An 18,443-nucleotide genomic window follows, 5' to 3' on the forward strand; every position below is an offset into this window, starting at 1 on the left:
ATGGGAGAGAAACAGCTTCTGGGCAGAGACCTCTGAGTCTGTCCACTGCTTCTTTCTCAGCTTCTTACCTTTGATGTAGACCCTGGGCAAAATATTTTGGAAGGGAGCAGCATGCAGCAAATCACAAACTTCTTCCTGGGACTGAGGCAGGAAGAAAGAAAGATAAAGTAAGTTAAAAAATACCTGTAGGAGTTGAGTGAAGGGCTCAAGGGGCCTGGGCAACACTACAACAATTCACGCCTATGGCACCTATCCAAATCCAACCCAGCTTAGTAGTGACTCCAATGGTTTGAACCTAAATGAAATACAACTGGAAGAAATACCTCCCAATTTAAGCCAGGAAGTTCCTTGAACTCAAGTAAGTTACTTCCTGCCTGGACAAGGCCAGAACTTTGTTTATTTTCAGTCTCACTTACTAGCACTGCAAGTCAGAAGGGATAAAGAACACGAAGGTTTCAGTTTCAGCTTAACCCTAATGATTTCCTGCTGTTTGCTTTTACAGAGCATCCAGGTGGAAACTACCTTTTGCCTTAGTTATTTTTAGGATGTGTGCACATGAAATATACTGATGCATGGCTCTACTGCAAACAGATACAGAACACAACGGGCTGAAGTTAGGTGGTCGCTCACATGGTGCTCTCAGCCAGGGCTGTCCGACCAGAATCCCACCAGTGTAGGCACCAAGGAGAATACTACAGAAGTCCAGAGAGGAATAACACCATGAGATGCCACCTGAGAGAATGCATGCTGATGCACTTGAGAAAAATTAATCCCAAACATAGATGCACAAGGAGGAAAAACCTAGGAGTAGGCAGGTGGAGACTGAGGAGCGATGGCTGACAATACACTGTATACGAGTCTGCAATGGGAAACAGCAGCAAGGGAACCAAAGCTGTTTAACACAGAGGCATTGCGTCACGACAAGGCATTCGTCTGCTCCTACACAAGTCCAGTTCTAGGACATGCTTTCAGTTCTGAGCTTATTGTGGAGATTCAGACACACTCGAAAACAGGTCATGACAGCGCAGAAAAAGATACTTGGGGGCCAGATGGAATGACTCAGCTGGGTCTGTTTGGGATGCACAGGTGGATACTCCACCTTCCAGCCAAGAGGGAGGGGACAGTGTAGCATGGAGCTGCAGGAGGCTGTACTGGCGCATGGACGCTGGAATGAGAGCAAGTTTGTGGGAGTGCAGTTTGTGACACAGTGCTGGAGGGACAGGAACAGTCTTGGGGGTCCCTCTGTGGGCAGAGAGATGCTAACAGACTGTGCCTGTCACCTTGGCTTCTTTGTTTGCAAAACACTGTTTGTTCCCAGACTACTGTTCTTTCACTGCTGTTCCTCTCTGATAAAGAGAGTATTTTCACCATATGCAGCCTGCGTTCACCTGGTATCTGTCCCTAGATCAGTCATGTTAGTAAGAGATCTCCTCAAGGCCCAGTAGCTAAGGGTGAGCATTCTTCTTAGAAATTTAGCCCCAATTAACCCTTCATTCCTCAGATATAAACAACAGAAAGAGGGTAGAATGGAGCAGACAGCATGCCTTCACCAGAGCTGTCTCTGCCAGCAAATGCCACCAGCCTTAGGTCATTCTGACAGCTATGAAGATAACTGCACTGTAACAGCAATAGCTCCTGCTGCTTAAGACCCCCATTAGAGGAACAATCTCATTACGTGATGGCTGTACACATCCAACATCTTCCACAGAGTTAGAACCAGTGCCTGCTGCATGCAGAAGAGCTTTTACCTTCTGAATCTATGGCTGTGCTGCGTGGGAAACAGAGAATTGGAGAGGGAGAGACTTTGGCTGGCACGGAAAGTAGACAGATGTGGACTTTGTTGGGCAGCCTTCCTAAAGGTACTCCCCAATTCCCCCCATTTTCTTTTATATTCTGCTATTCTAAAATGCCAGTGTACTGCTGATGTACAGCTCCTGGGACTGAAGGAACAGATCTGCATTGAAATGAAGGATTTCCAAAAGAAATCATCCTGGGTCCCTCAAGTGTCTACTTAAAGACGGGGCAGGAAAGGCAAATGCAGTACCTCCAGCATCAAGTCCAACACTGAGAACAGCAGAAAGCAGTGGCAAAGCCACAAAAGAAACTACCAGGATATAGTTGGCAAGTCTGGTCATTCTATAAAATAAAGCCAAGCTGCTAGGTGATAAACCTCTCTTTGGTTTTCTTCATCCTATGCAGCTACTGCTCAGTGAATGTGTTTGGTACACCTTATCAGGACCTAAGTGTCTCTCTAGCTGGGGTTAAGAGGCAGAAATATCCATTTTGAGGATGTGGAGAGGTTTTTACTTCTCCCTACACTCTGTGCTTGGTAAAAATTGGGGTCTTTGAGCCTCCTCCTTGTTTTCTTCTGAACAAAACCCCCCTGGCTTTGCTTGGAACTCTATCTTATGCTAGGGAAGTCTTTCTGAAATACTTCTGCAAAAACTCCAACAGCCCTCCTAGAACCACTAGGGCATGAAAAATGCATTTTTAATACAAAATTGTGTGGCTGAACACACCTCAGTTAGCTGCAGGCCAAACTGTGAGATAAATTCATTAAGAAGTAAATTTATTGTGTGAGTACCTAGACACGAAGAAGATGTGTGGCACTTAGCCATAGCTTTTTGCCCTATACCAGAAGGGCATCACAAGAACTGAGACTTGTGCATGTGCTAAACACTTGCGTAGGGGGAAACATCAAGTTGTTACTCCAGCTAAGTTTTCAGTGAAGGTAAATCATAGGCAATATATCATCAGCTCTGCTGAGATTTCCTTCCTGTTGGATTGCTTTATCCTTATCACCATTAGAATTGATCCATGTTTCATCATTGCACTGGCATCCCAGAAAAGCAAAGGGCTCAATCTGCTTCTCACTGCATAAATATGTATAGAGAAAAGTGTTGATTCCTGCCCCGGAGAGCTTACAGTCTAGAAATAAGCTCCAGCTGGTTTTATATCTGAGAAGCACAAACAAGTGGCAGCTTTGGGTCCAAGAATTAAATCTAGATCTTCCAGTATTCAGATTCTCTTTCAGCAATCCCAGATGTCAGTGACCAAGCACCAATGCATATTATCCCCATGGACATGTCCATAGGCCTCAACAACACAGCCCCAGAGAGACCCTGAGCACATCAGAAGCTGGAAAAGAACATTTCCCAAACTCTTCTGCTGGAGAACCCACTTCCACTTATACTCTTGAGCTGGCAAGTTCAAGTAGGATCTGTTGGTGCAGGGAGTTTTGCCTTACCAAAGCCTGCTCAATAAGGAGGCAGAAGAGAATGGCATTGCCCACTTCTCTGAGGCTCTGGAACACATCAGTCTTCAGCTCTGCATACTCAATGATATCCTTCAGCTGATGGTGGAAAAACTCGAGGATACCTTAAAAGACAGGGAGAGATAGTCAGAAAAGTGAGAGCAGAATGACTGTCTGATAACTTAGATGAAGAGACAAGCAGTGCCTGGCATTTTCTGGACCACAAACTGCAAGCTGTAACTAAGTGGATAGAGATGAAGACTGAAAACCAGCACATCCTGCTTTCAGTAACCCTCAGGAACAAATGATGTAATTTACATGAAGTTGGTGATTTCCTCATCAGAGGGAGAAAATAAAAGAGATTTAAGACTGTAATGGATGGCTTGGTGCTGGCTCATATATATAGCTATAACAGCCAGAGTTTCCCCATCCAGCTCAATGGTAGACTGGAGTCATGCTGCAAAAAAATCTTTGCATCAACTAAGCAGAGCTTTGGAAAAACATCAGTGAGTTCACAAGAACAAAAGCTTACAAAATCCTGAAAAGGAAACAGAACCTACCAGAAGACATTCCCTTATCAACCAGCTGTGTGTTCAAAGGGAAATTTCCAGCAGGAGAGTTCCTGGAAAAGTTTCCTATAGATGTTCCAGTGTCAACAGTAAAGCAGCTGGAAGTGTGTCTCAGCAAGTCCAGCTGCATGCTGTGCTGGTGTGTCAGGTGACAAACCTTGTTTAATAGCTAGTGTAAGCTTGAGTAAAGGCTGTACCAACACGTGGGTGAGCTGTTGCTCAAGTAACTATCTGCAGCACCTACCTGGAGAGCCATATTCATGTCTTGGCAAGCGGCATATCTTAGGCATTACTTCGATCAGAGTCTTCACGTACTGCAGGATGGTGCCTTGTAGCTGTCAGAGACAAAAGGAGGTTAAACTGGAATGATGGCTTCTCCTGGCACTGGTTTTGAAACAGCCTGGTCATGGATGGGTCCACATCTGACAGCACAGGATGAAGCATCAGCTGGAATCCAAGAACTTGCTTAATTTAGATTTGACTCAAATATAAAATTCTGCTCAAGTACACAGAGTGTTAAGAGTGCTTTTACAGCTTCCTCCTAAATAACAAACCACAGCTGCAGGGATTTTTGACTTCAAAATACAGCTTGCTATGTTTGCATTGTTTGCAGATGAAACCTAAACAAGGCTTAGTCTTAGATCCATCTGGATTTTTGCTCCTAATTCAAAAAGCATTTCACTAGAGCTGCTAAAGAGTCATACCCCAGCACAGGAAATGCTGCTTGCACCTGAGGAAGGGTCACTGGGTACTCAAAGTTCAAAACTGAATTTATGTGCATGCAGAACAGAAGTTTCTGCAAATCTGATGTTTTGAACTAATATAGACAGGAGCAAAGTGTATTTCTTAATTAAAAGAGCTCATGTGGAGTTCTACACCTGCATCCTGTGGATACATTACAGGGGATTAGGCACTAAATCATAGGATCAACCAGGTTGGAAGAGACCTCCAAGATCATCCAGTCCAACCTATCCCCCAGCCCTAGCCAGTCAACCAGACCATGGCACTAAGTGCCTCAGCCAGCCTTTTCTTGAATACCTCCAGGGATGGTGACTCCACCACCTGCCTGGGCAGCCCATTCCAATGCCAATCACTCTCTGTGAAGAACTTCCTCCTAACATCCAGCCTATACTTCCCCCAGCACAACTTGAGACTGTGTCCCCTTGTTCTATTGCTGGTTGTCTGGGAGAAGAGCCCAACCCCACCTGGCTACAGCCTCCCTTCAGGTAGTTGTAGAGAGCAATGAGATCTGCCCTGAGCCTCCTCTTCTCCATGCTACACACCCCAGCTCCCTCAGCCTCTCCTCATAGGGTTTGTGTTCCAGGCCCTTCACCAGCCTTGTTGCCCTTCTCTGGACACGTTCCAGCACCTCAGCATCTCTCTTGAATTGAGTGGCCCAGAACTGAACACAGTTCTCAAGGTGTGGCCTGACCAGTGTCGAGTACAGGGGCAGAATAACCTCCCTTGTCCTATGTAGTCAAACAGAATGATTTTGTCTTTGTGTTGCATGCTGTCTGATCTCACACACCAGCTACAGCACGTTTAGCTAAGTGACACAAATTGCATCCTCAGTAACCAGGATGCTTCACAGTAGGGAAACATCCAATGTATGTTGTACATCCAATGTACACTTGAGAATTTCAGTTTTACATTGCTCTGCTGGACAAGTTCAAAATGACATCGCTGTGGTCAAAACAGAACCCATATATTTCTAACGAATGAAAATCATCTTTCCAATAAGGTATGGGCTCTAGTACAACAGCATGGCATGAAAAAATCAGGTTTTGCACACTCTCTCCTCCCTTCTTAATGCTCAGTGTTGTTAGTGTCCTAAGGGAGCACATGGGATTGTGACGTTTCTCTTCTGAAAGAGGAGAGCCAGAAAACAGATAGGGCTATTGGCAGGCTGGCTTCAGAGCACCCAATAGAAATGGACAGCGTGGCTTGAGTAAGGACTCACCTACAGCAGGAGTCTTTCTAATGAAGACTCAGAAAGTTGGTTTCATCAGTATTGCTGCCTACTCTCTACCTCCCTGTATCTTCCCAGGGGTGTCACAAGGCTATGAGACAGAGTGTTCTTGTGCTATTGCTGAGCACGAGCAAGTGCCTCTGAGGCCTCTCAGACTGCAGCACAGGCAGCGCTGAGGGACCCCAAGTGCCACGTCCCACCCAATCACTTCCCAGTGGCTTTTTGCAAAGCAGCATGCCAACCACCCCCAGATGTAGGTGGCTGTTCAGTTAACACGCTGAGATGGTGGAAATGCTCCATCATCCCACAGCAACCAGTGGGATTCCTCAGCAACAGTGAAAACGAGATGGTTAACACAAGTGTTCCAGGGCGGTTCGAAGGCACTTGAGAGTGCCCTGATGTGAACATCTGGAACCCAAAACACAGGCTGTCTGTCCAGCCCGTGTCTGCCAAGGCAAGCTTCTCCATTGCCAAAGTTTGGCTCAGAATTACCAGGCTCTTGACGATCTTCAGCAGCTCCTCCATGACCACTGCGATACCTTGGTAGCCAAGAAGCCTGCAGATGGTCTTGAAATGAGGTGGCCCCACGAAGTTGCGGTAGGAGCTATAGATGTGGCTGTAGGCAATGTTGAGAGGCTGAGAAATTAAAAGCACAAGGACAGTTAGGGGCTGCAAGTAGTTCTCTTCTCACAGTATTGTGTTCCATCATTTCAAATAGTTTTTAAGGAAGAGAAGGTGAAATAATAGCATCCATCACAATTCCCACTTACAGAAACATTGACTCAGGCTGGGAAGGGACCGCAAAGAGCAGTTAGTTCCAAGTCCCCTGACATGGGCAGGGACACCCTACCCTAGATCAGGCTGGCCACAGCCTCAGCCAACCTGGCCTTAAACACCTCCAGCCATGGGGCCTCAACCACCTCCCTGGGCAACCCAGACCAGGCTGTCACCACTCTCATGCTCAACAACTTCCTCCTCACATCCAGGCTGAATCTGCCCATCTCCAGCTTTGCTCCATTCCCCCTAGTCCTGTCACTCCCTCGTAGCCTAAAAAGTCCCTCCCCAGCCTTTTTGTAGGCCCCCTTCAGATACTGGAAGGCCACAAGAAGGTCACCTGGAAGCCTCCTCTTGTCCAGACTGAACAGCCCCAACTCTTTCAGTCTGTTTCTCAGCAGACACTGCAGATCCCATGCTCCAGGGCTTCCCTTCCCTGCCCCTTAATCGAGCCAAGGGTAGCAGAGACCAATGCACTGAAGAACTGAGGGTGAAAGAGTAAAGTGCTGAAGTAGTAGAAAAGAACAAAATGTTGTTTCTCCTCTATCACTGCTGCTCCCAGCAACTGCAGTACAGCCAGCTGAAGGCTCCAGTTGTCCTACAGTTCTGACTCACTTCCTTGAGATTGACTTTAGCACTTCATTTGAGTTCCTAATGAGTTACAAAGTTAAGTCATTTGCTAAGAATTGGAAAATTATTGTCTTGTGCTCTCAGATACAGAATTTCAGCAGACTGATGTACTGCTCACTTTCACAGGCTTGCCACTTGCTTTAATCAGTTAATTGATTGCTCCTCTTTTTGCTACATCTCCACTGCTCTGGTTCAGCAGCTTATTGCCTACTACAATGCCCAGGTGCTCTGAAAAAACAGAAAGAAGGGAGAATTAGCAAGTCCTCTGCTTTCTGTGAAATGTAATTTTACCTCCTGGCCCTGGTAGAAGTCAAAAACCCCTAACACTATGACATGCAGAGGAGCTACACCTTGGAGGCTCTGTAGTGCACTCACAACAAGCATGAACTTCCCTTCCCATCAAAACTAAACTAAGAGGCCACGAGTAAGTATGGGCCAGAGTTTAAAGATTATTTAGGCAGACAGAAGCCTACCTTCAAAGCTCCTTGAATGCCAGCTCCTGTTAAGAGAATGGCATTACAGCATCCTGCTTTTGTCTGCATTGTTAGATAACCAGCTCTTTAAATATCTGCTTGGTAGAGACTGATCCAGAGGCACTAGATACAGAAACTGACACAGGTGAAAGCCAGCAATAGTTTATGCTTTGGAAAGTGAGTGTTACCTGCTGCTTAAACAGACACAGTCTGGAATGTCTGCCAAATGGCTGACATGGCCACCCCAGAGGGAAACCACAGCCCAGCCATACTCCCATGGTGTTTTGTTGCTATGGCTTTTGCAATGGCTTGTTCCAGCCCCAGATGTCCTCAGAAAACACTGTGCAGGGTGATGCAGGCAGCCCCAAGGTGGCTCCTTGCACCTTCCTTCCATGCCTCCCTATATGCTTTTTTACCCTGATATTTCTCCATGATTTAGCATGCTGGTGGTGGCTCATTCAGACCAGAGGTGGGGGAATAACTATCCCCAGTTCAGTGGGCTTGTGAATCCATGCTCATTTCTGCAAGCTTCTTTGCTTCTCCATGGCTAGGAAATAGGTCCTCTGCCTGTACATGTGCCACGGTCCCCTGAAATTGGCTCCCAGCAGGGCTCAGTTACAGAGGAACTGGTCAGAGTTTCCTCATGACAGAGCTGACATTTTGCTGTACAGGCAGTGAGTGTCCAGTGCTGCCAAGCAGCCACCCACCTCCCAGCACTTTCCTATCTCTCAGCCAGATAATGAGGCTAGAAAGCAGCTTTCAAATGGGCTTCATCCTCAAGTAGGGGTCTCAGCAATAAGCCTGACTGAGTGAAGACCCATTTTAGGATGTGCATTGGCTGCAGATGAAGCTGGATGATTCATCTCTGCCTCTCTGCAAGATGAGGTAGGTTCATCAAGCTCTCTGCAGAGCCACACAGTGCATTAGCAGCAGGCTTGTGTCTAATAATACTGCTCTGCCAGCAATTAAAAATATAACTCCATTTAAGGGTGAGATACACAGCTCGAGGGAAAGACTGGGGGATGAAAGAAATGACACCAGTGGGTATTTTAAGACAAAACAGCTGAAGGTATAAGCTGGCTGCATACCTCAGCTTGTTCCCCCTTGTGGGGCAGCCACTTCCATCCCCTTGGAGAGTCAAAGCAAAGCCTCTGACCTTGCTGCTCTTGGGAGCAGCAGCTGCCAAAGACACTGAGGAGGTTTGCCCCATCTTTTGTTTGAGGCCAAACGGGCAGGTTTTGGGGCTCAGTGCAGGCAGGGTGGGATTTGCAGTGCAGGGCAAAGTTCCTAGTGTCCCACACTATACAGACATTCTCAGGGACAGCCTTCTGTACTTGGGAGCTTGTGGGGAAGGCCCTCACATTGCTTTGGGAGCTCAGGAGGTTACTACGGATGTTCTGGAGCAGATTCAACAGCAAATGAAGCAAAACAAAACTCCACTCTGTCATTTCTGTGTAGTTGAGCTCAGACAAACCTGTCTGAGCTCACCTGAGGGAGGCAGGGACAGTTTCATCTGGTAAAATAGATCAAAAGGAGGCTCTGGGGTGACCTCATTGCTGTCTACAACTACCTGAAGGGAGGTTGTAACCAGGTGGGGGTTGGTCTCTTCTCCCAGGCAACCAGCAACAGAACAAGGGGGCACAGTCTCAAGTTGTGAGGGGGGAAGTATAGGCTGGATGTTAGGAGGAAGCTCTTGGCAGACAGAGTGATTGGCATTGGAATGGGCTGCCCAGGGAGGTGGTGGAGTCACCATCTCTGGAGGTGTTGAAGCAAAGCCTGGCTGAGGCACTTAGTGCCATGGTCTGGTTGATTGGACAGGGCTGGGTGCTAGGTTTGACTGGATGATGTTGGAGGTCTCTTCCAACCTGGTTGATTCTATGGTCAGAGAGACAGGTAGCAGACAGATAATTCTGCCTATGCCAGAACCCCCTTGGAAAAAAGAAGCACTAATAAAAGAGGAATATACTTGAAGACAAAAAAGGACTTGCACACAGCCCAAGACTACTCCAGGCTCCCAGCCAAGTTAACTGCAGCACAGCAGCCAAGATGGTGCCTTAGAAAGTGAAAAACAATTCTGACCAGAATGATTAGAAGAGGATCTCCTAAGTCAAACAGCCTGAATATGGCCAGGAGCCTTCCCCTGGCAGAAGCAACCTTCACTGTCCCTCTAGAGCTGTTCCCATGTCCAGCTGGATCATCAGGTTGCTAAGACTTTGTTGCAAAACGACCCAACAGATTGCCTAGCTGGGGTGGGCAGGACACACAGAGTGCAGCAGGCATGTTTCTATACTGTAGGGAGGCAGTGCATACAGCCTGTGTCTCAGCATAATGCCTCACTACAGCAACTATTGATTTGCAAGGATTGTATAGGCTGCTGTTAGGTACAAGAAGCTAACAGCCACTGCAGGGCAGGTAGCACAGCCCACACCACAGCACAGAGGGTTCAACAGCTCTCACTGCCACCACCTCCTGCAGCAACCACAGCTCCTTAACACCTTTGTGGTGTTGCTGCAGACACAGCAGCAGAAAACAGAGCAGCTCCATCCCATTCACACACCATAACTATTTTTACAAGTGCCAGCAGCATTCATGGTCCTTCAGGTGACATCTGCCTGTGTGCTTGTTAGCAAACAGAAAGGAAACTGGAGCAGGGAAAGGGAAGCAGGAATTTTCAGCAAGTGTAGTATGATCCTGGCCCCAGCAGTGCCAGGAAAAAGCAGAAGCACTCAGGAAAATACATAAATGAAGCCAAAGCTAAAGCATTTAGAGAGCTAAGAAGGGGTTAACAGGCAGTAAGTAGTGCCTTGCTGGTATTTTGCAGCCTCTTTGTGGGAGTCTTGGCAACCTGCTGTGTTTTATAAGTGGCTGAATGACAGAAAGGGCTCAATTTGTGCTGGCCACTGGAGTGCACCTGCCATTTGCATCCTACAGGGCCGACTGAAGGGTTCCAGGTAGGGCCAGGGTCAGGTCCATATGTGGATATAGTGAACATTGGTGTTGGAGCAGGCCTAGAACTGGCATCTTCTCATCCTGGGAAATCAGAATTTCAAGCTCAGTCACTGGCACAGCTGCTACAATCTTGATTTTGGGAGTAACACCAACACTACTGAAAGCTTTGCTGTGGTTCCCTTTGAGCTAGTGGTATCGATTGTGGTAAGCAGAAAGGTCAGCAGGAGCCTTTGCTGGCCCAGTCCAGCTATTCTTGTATTCCCCCTTTCCCTCTCTTCCTGCTAACACATCTTATCTGTGAACAGCTGAAATTTAATTTCAAAGCAACAATGAACACTGACAAACTCAACAACACAAACCCCATAAGAAAGCAGTTCTCTTGGGAAAATGTTACCACCTTGTATTATCCCTTTTCTGAAGCATGCATTTGTATCCTCAGCTGTCTCCATGCAGGCAGGGAGGTACACAGCATGAGACCAGCTAAGACCTCTCTATCTCCCTGCTCTTCTAGGGGGGGACCAAACCACGTAAAAAGTAGCAAACCACCTGGGTGCACTTTTTCCATCCCTGCCTATAATTATTTTCAGTTCACTGGCAGCTGCAGCTTACTCAGTGACAGAAGGAAATACAGAGCTGAGAATCCAATATATCCAGAACTGTAAAATATAAATCAAAAGCAAGGGTCACACACACTCCCCAGGCATGTAATAGGCCTTTTCGATGCAGTTTGCATCATCTGGGAGGTGATCTGCTGGAAAGCAGTCCTGTGGAGAGGGACCTGGGGGTCCTGGTGGATAACAAGTTAACCACGGCACAGCAATGCGCTCTTGTGGCCAAGAGGGCCAATGGGATCCTGGGGTGTATTAGGAGGAGTGTGTCCAGCTGATCAAGGGAGGTTCTCCTCCCCCTCTACTCTGCCCTGGTGAGACCTCATCTTGAACATTGTGTTCAGTTTTGGACTCTCCAGTTTAAGAAGGACAGGGATCTGCTGGAGAGGGTCCAGTGGAGGGCTACTAGGATGGTTAGGGGACTGGAGGGCATGGCTGATGAGGAGAGGCTGAGAGACCTGGGGCTTTTTGGTCTGGAGAAAAGAAGACTTAGAGGGGATTTGATAAATGTTTCTAAGTATCTAAGGGCTGGCCAGGAGGGGGAGGACAGGCTCTGCTCACTTGCTGCCTGTGATAGGGCAAGGAGCAACGGGTATAAGTTGCAGCAAAAGAGGTTCTGCCTCAACACAAGGGGAACTTCTTTACTGTAAGGGTCACAGAGCACTGGAATTAGGCTCCCCAGAGTGGCTGTGGAGTCTCCTGCTCTGGAGACTTTCAAGGCCTGCCTGGATGTGTTCCTCTGTGATCTGTGTTAGATAGTATTGTTCTGCTGTGGCAGGGGGGTTGGACTTGATGATCTCCTTGGGTTCCTTCCAACCCCTAATATCCTGTGATCTCTCATGGCTGTTATTTAGATCATCTTTGAAATCACACAGAATCACAGAAACATCAGGTTGGAAAAGACTCAGGATCACAAAGTCCAACCTAGAACCCTACTCTACAAGATTCACCTTAAACCATATCCCTAAGCACCACATCCAAACGACTCTTAAACACATCCAGGGTCCCTGGGCAGCTCATTCCAGGGCCTGACCATTCTCCCTGTGAAAAAAAGTTTCAATCTAAACCTATGTTGCAAGCATCTTTCCGGGAAAGAGATAGAATGAGTAACTCTAGACTCAGAATGAACATTTCTTCTGTGAAAGTTCCTCTCTCAAACATTTCGGTTTCAGAGAGCAGCAAGTCCCTTGTTTAGAGCCTCTCATTACAAGATCCAGTGCCACATCTGTTCCTGAATTGTCAGTCAAGCTTCTCCCCCAGACACACTGACACTGGCTTTGCCTCTCTCCCTCCTGCCCTCTCACCAGACAGTGGACATTCCCAGGTCATCCACAAGGCTGTGACATTCAGAGGAGAGGCTGTCTTAACCCTGTGGGAGTTCAAACTCCAGTTCCTATCACTCAGCTGAGAAACGATTAAAAACTAATGGCTGCTGCAGCAGCAGCAGGGATGAAAATCTCCTGCTCACTGGTTTTGGCTTATAAGCTCTGAGTGCTAAGTATCAATGTGTACCACAGAGGAGGATCAGAGATCTCCTACCATGTGTGAATGCATCTCTAACCCCACACCCAGCTGAGGGGCAGTAGACAGGAGAAAAAAACCCAACCCAACCTCAACCAACCCAAACAAGGCAGCAAATAGAACTACCTGGCTTGTTTCCCCTCCTTAGAGACACACACTTCTCTCAAGCAGCAGCTCTGAGGGATAACATTCCCAAATCACTCAAAGATGCCTGCCCATCCTTTCTTGTTGGTTGCTATGGTGAGAGATGACGGAGCTCCCGACGGGTATAATACAAGGCTGTGTGAGAGGAAGGGATTTAGCAGAGGCGAGAGGGAGGTGAGCAGAGGCAGGAGGGAAGAGGGGAAGGAACTGCCTGCCTGCGCCCCCACTGCTCACCAGCACCGACAGGCCACCGCGGACCTGCCTGGGGAGGTAAGCGGCTGCCCGCGGCTCTGGGAGGGCTCAGCCACGGGAGCAGGGATTGCTCTGCTCCACAGCTAAGCACGGCTGAAACGGGCGTTAGGGTGAGCTGGTTCCTGACTGTGTTCAAGGAAAGTTAGCTACAGTAAAAGACACAGGAAGAAGGAGGAAACTAAAGCAGTTCCATTGCATGCAGCTCTTGTGCAGAGCACTTGGGTGGTTGGGAGAGATCACTGCAGTGGGGCCCAGAGAGCACTTTGGGGATGTAAAGGAGTGAGGTACAGAAGTATTTGAGGCTGTCACTAAATGGTAGTTTTTGAGTGGTTAGTATCTTTTATCTGGAGGAGAGCTTTGTAATTCCTATACTTGTATTTCCCTAAAGGCATTGATTTTATACTTCACCAATCTTCACATTTAAGATCCTGATACTACAATGCTGCAGGAACAGAAAGAGTTTATTAAGCAACAAGTAAGGCACAGAAAATGCAGCAACAACTTAAACCAGTAAATTCATCACTATGCAGCTTTTAAAGTAGCATTTAGGTGTCTAACCGAAATATCTCTCAGCAATTTCACAAGGCTAGTTGGAGCCAGTTTAATGATCAGCTTGTGTTAATCCCATTTGCAGTATCCTTTCTATTCCATGGGAAAGAAAAAAAGCTAACAAAGCTTCCTAGGCAACCAGGCAGACAGAAGAGATCCTCTAAAAACCTAACTAGAGCATGAAGTCTGCTCTGTGTCCCAGCTGGCTCTTTTCTCTTATGAAGCAGGGTGACAGAGTTATCTGGGCAGCAGCAGGATTCATCTGCTGTCATTTTAGCCATCCAAGACCTAGTATCTAACCCAAGATAGCCAGCCATAGTCTCAGGTCCAGGAAAGCCTCTGGAAAATCTTCACTGATGCTGGCAGCCTGTGCACAAATTGGGAAACTCAGCCTCTGCCCACATCTGGTTTCAGGGGCAGGATGGACATCGAGGTACACAACATCACTTACACCAGTGCCACCGTCTCCTGGGCCATGAACAACCCCTGTCCAGAGAACTACTATCATGTCATGTACCGCCCCAACTGGAACAGCGTCTTTGCCGGCTACCTGCGCCAAAACTTCCACCGCGAGGAGAGAGTTCCTCACCCTCTCAGCTCCCTTGTCCTCCACCAGCTCACACCATCCACCATCTATGTTCTCTGCATCATGTGCAAGAATTCCTACCCTTCCAGCAACCACTGCACCACCTTCCACACTCTGGACAAGACCCCCCTGGTTTTTGGTGGCTCTAAGCACGAACCGACCCCTTCCATGTGGATGGTGAGCAGCCTGCTGCTCCTCTGCTTCATTGCTCTCCTGGCCTACGGCTGCCTGCAGTTCTGGTCAGCACGGTGCCACTGGGCTGCAAGGCTGAAGCATCCCGACACCAGCCATGAAGAAATGGGTGAAGGGAGCAGCTCACCGGAGGGGCCAATGAATGATGGACTGAGAGAAGAGCTTCTGGAAGTCCCCATGACCACTGTGCTAATGAGGAGCTCCAGTTTTAAGAGGGAGAGTCCATATAGCTCCCCTGACTGCTTTTTTTCCTATAAAACCAATGATGACAAAAGAGCCATCCTGCCACAGCACAGCCTTCAGTGAGAGCGAAATAAAAGCACACCCTGCTTGGAGGTTTGGTTTGTGCTGCTTTTTTCCTAACTCTTGCCAACAGGACTGTCTGTGTGCTCACGGAGGCTGTTTGTCCCAGAACAGGTAGCAGGGACATTGGTTGTAGAGAAAAGGAATTTTATCAAGTGGCCAAAAACACTCTCATTTGCTGAGGTATTGTAAAAGGAAACCAAGTCAGGTCCCTGGGAACAGCTAGGCTGGGTTGACTGCAGTGTCACCAGCTAATCTGCATCAGTGCTGTAGCTTTACTCCAGAGTCATCAGTCAACGCCTACAAAAGATGAACTCCAGTCAAGTAGTTTCACACTTCAGTGATTCTCATTAGCATCACAGCCCAAGCCCTCTTAATGCCTGTGTACAGAGGCATCATGGCCCAACAAAAGAGCTTCTTCTCTGTAGTAAGTACTCTGTATTTGCACACACGAGTATGTTTGGAATTCCCACTTTGAACTACAAATGAGACTCCTGAAGTGGTACCTTCCTTGAGAGTCAGCTCTGCTTTGCTCTCTCTGAGAATTTAGAAGGATTTGCCTTGGTGTCAGGGCCAACAGCAAGCAGAGAGTGGTGTCAGCATCTCCTCACACAGGCATGTTATGGAGTAGAATATGGGAAAACAAAAAAAGCACACTGAATCTGCTCCTTGCATGGCTTTTCAGTTTCAGACAGCAGGGTGACCCTGTACATTTGCACCTGCCATCTGTTAATGTCCTAATTCTTGCATTTCTTTCTTCCTAAATAAACACTTCCAACACCCACCCCTTCTGGCTGCTGCAGCTCATTTACTGACCTTGGATCCATAGAGGTAATACGGCTGAACGTTGGCTGGCTTGTCCCGCTGAGGTTCCTGCGTGAAGGGGATTGCTGTCCTCACGAACCTGTGGCAGGCATGGGAGACGGGGAGGAAAGTGGCAGAGCCCAGTTAGTTGTGCTGAGGGCAGGTATGACACGGTCTGGGATTAACTGCAGTTCCAACTACCACTTCATCACCCAAGCTACATGAACTGGAATGCAAATTCCTGTCACAGTCTACTGGTGCTGTAAGTAATATCAGTTTAACCTACTTCTTCTCACTTAGAGCAGGCAACAAACACATATCTGAGTAACTACCACAGCTCTGCTGCTCAGTAAACCAATCCTCCGAACCAAACTAGCTCAATTGCTTGCAGTCACTTCCAGCTTTGCTGCCTGGATTTGTTACTAAGGTTTTCAAGACCAAGGGCAGCTGGTGGGCTTCACTTTATCTGTGACTTTTGCATTCTAAAGGGAATGAAAGTCTCACCTCAATGCACACGAATTTTATGTGTGGGTTTGACTTTCTGTAAAGAAAAACAGGTGCCCCCATCTTGTTTTTCTCCTTACCTGTTGGTGGATCCATTGTAGCAGTAGTTGGGAAGAAAGTCAAAGTTGAGCTCCCAGAAGACATGGAGGGTGATGCGCCCATAGGGTGCAGAGACATTGTGGTTGGCCTCCCGGAACATGGCATCAAAGCTGTCCAAGGTCATGTGCTTGCACAGCAACCTGTGTGTCAGGCGATTGATTTCCAAGAGCCACTCAAGCTCCTGCAGCAAATGAGGCAGCAGCACATGCAACAGATCACCAAGAGGACAAGAGAAAACAGATGATTTCATTACCCCAGGGGAATGATTTTATATCCACACGCACACAGAATTTTCTAGGTGAGGATGTGACAAATGCTAAAGACTACAACTGAAATCAACAGCTTAGGCCAGCACCTCTTCCACTGAAGGGATACTGGGCCAGTATCTCCTAAACCTGCAGGAACTCATCTGTTCCCCATTGAGCAGTGGCTGACTTTCACACTAGAATCCTTCAAAGGTAGGAACTGTAATCTTCATAGAATCAACCAGGTTGGAAGAGACCTCCAAGATCATCCAGGCCAACCTAGCACCCAGCCCTATCCAGTCATCTACACCATGGCACTAAGTGCCTCATCCAGTCTTTTCTTGAACACCTCCAGGGACGGTGACTCCACCACCTCCCTGGGCAGCCCATTCCAATGCCAATCACTCTCTCTGGGAAGAACTTCCTCCACACATCCAGCCTACACCTCCCCAGCACAGCTTGAGACTGTGTCCCCTTGTTCTATTGCTGGTTGTCTGGGAGAAGAAAACCAGCAATAGAACACTACTTGACTCTGGTGCTTCTGTCATGTACCCAAGGCAGCAAATCCTGTACACACACAGTGTTTTAACCATCTTCATCTAACATGGAGAATTAAGTTAAGATTTACTTCTCCCAGGTTACAGAAATCTCTTGCAAGAGCTCTGCAAAATCCAACTGCTGACTGTCACCTTATGATTAATGCAGACACTTAATGGTCCAGTAATAATGCAATTAAAGCTGCATAAACAGAAACAGTAGAGACTCAGCAGCATAACGGAGAATCTATGGCTGGCTGCAACCTACTGCAGATGGGACTCAAGTAGAAGAGAGTTGACTGTGTACTGGCAGCAGTGTATTTGTCTATTCATCCTTGCAGTCAATAACAGCTCTTACCACTATGGATGTCAGGTCCTCGCTCTCAAAGCGGCTAATGGCCTGGTCTAACGATTTGTACATCGCTGCTGAGATGCGCTGGGTAATGAGCCTGTTCAGGTCGATTGATCTACCCAGCAACTGGGAAAAGAAGATATCTGCATATTAGACACAGATGGGGAAAAGGTACTTCTTTATTTTTTAAACAGACACAAACTAAACCCAAGCATCCAAATCTTAAATGTGGAAGTGGTGATGCCAACACCTCGGTTGAGTTTGTCATTACCCAAGAGGAAATGCGGAGCGTAACTCCTCATCCCTAACGCCCTGCCTCTGGAGTGTGGTGCATCAGAAACAGATTCACCCCTGCTCATTCCAACACTGACCTTGACTGAGCCCAGCCAGAACTAGGATGCCAGCCACCAACTAAAGGATAATAGACGAAGAGCTATGAGCAGTGCTTGCTCTGTACCTGGACGTGCCTCTGCTTGAGCAGCGTCTCGTAGCGGTTGGACGGTGGGTATGGAATAATCACTCCATAATTCTTACATTCGGCCCGGAAGCGTTTGTCCAGTAACACACTGAGAAAATGAAGCAGTGTCAGAAGAAAAAAAGAAACCTACATTATCAGCTTCTCTCTGTATTTTTTTCCAGAGTTGTTTTCATTCTTCTTTTCACAGGATCGTAGAACTGTTGAAGCTGAAAGAGACCTTTAAAATCACAAGTCCAGCTGCTTGCCTAGAGGTTGTAATCCCACTACTGCTAAGCTGCTGCCACTAAACCATGTCATCTTGCTCTGAATGCCAAGAAATTTCCACACATTAATAACTCCAGTTACACCCCTGTATCACAGTGGGTGTTATCTGGGGGCTGCTGTACTGTTGACCATTATTCACAGCTTTTATAGATGAAATGTTCACCAAGATAAAAGATTGTGCTGAAAGCTATCAGTAGTGCCAGGTACTGAGGTGGTGGCACAGGTGTGCTCCCTCCTTTGAAGATCTGCTGTGGGAGCATTTGATTGGTGATGATTGTTTTCCCTCTTCAAGGCCCAATGTGACCTAGAGACAAAACTCCTTGCAGAGTTACACTGAAGAATTAGCTTAGCTTTGGGCACATGAGAGGAAGAGTCTCATTGGAATTAAT

The 18,443-nt window shown here is 47.3% G+C and overlaps 2 protein-coding genes across 5 annotated transcripts in view; one reads left to right on the top strand and one right to left on the bottom strand.

Moving 5' to 3' along the window:
* The window catches only part of CYFIP2 (cytoplasmic FMR1 interacting protein 2), a 58,618-nt gene that overhangs the window by 10,625 nt on the left and 29,550 nt on the right, over positions 1 to 18,443 (bottom strand). For all 4 annotated transcript variants that reach the window (XM_064161968.1, XM_064161967.1, XM_064161969.1 and 1 more), the window contains 8 exons: positions 17,770 to 17,878; positions 17,319 to 17,438; positions 16,161 to 16,360; positions 15,589 to 15,676; positions 6,284 to 6,427; positions 4,067 to 4,157; positions 3,248 to 3,378; positions 69 to 141 (listed from right to left, as the gene is read on the bottom strand). In XM_064161968.1, the coding sequence (XP_064018038.1) occupies positions 69 to 141; positions 3,248 to 3,378; positions 4,067 to 4,157; positions 6,284 to 6,427; positions 15,589 to 15,676; positions 16,161 to 16,360; positions 17,319 to 17,438; positions 17,770 to 17,878 (956 nt within the window). The remainder of the gene's footprint in view (positions 1 to 68; positions 142 to 3,247; positions 3,379 to 4,066; positions 4,158 to 6,283; positions 6,428 to 15,588; positions 15,677 to 16,160; positions 16,361 to 17,318; positions 17,439 to 17,769; positions 17,879 to 18,443) is intronic.
* FNDC9 (fibronectin type III domain containing 9) lies at positions 13,029 to 15,556 on the top strand. The gene is made up of 2 exons (XM_064161972.1): positions 13,029 to 13,160; positions 14,106 to 15,556. The coding sequence occupies exon 2, from the start codon at positions 14,113 to 14,115 to the stop codon at positions 14,773 to 14,775; it is 663 nt and encodes a 220-aa protein (XP_064018042.1). The 5' UTR covers positions 13,029 to 13,160; positions 14,106 to 14,112; the 3' UTR covers positions 14,776 to 15,556.

Source organism: Pogoniulus pusillus, chromosome 22, assembly GCF_015220805.1.
Source record: "Pogoniulus pusillus isolate bPogPus1 chromosome 22, bPogPus1.pri, whole genome shotgun sequence".
Taxonomy (NCBI): domain Eukaryota; kingdom Metazoa; phylum Chordata; class Aves; order Piciformes; family Lybiidae; genus Pogoniulus; species Pogoniulus pusillus.

Bases quoted from the DNA above. Each gene is read 5' to 3' on its own strand.
- FNDC9 (XM_064161972.1), top strand. From the start codon at position 14,113: ATGGACATCGAGGTACACAACATCACTTACACCAGTGCCACCGTCTCC.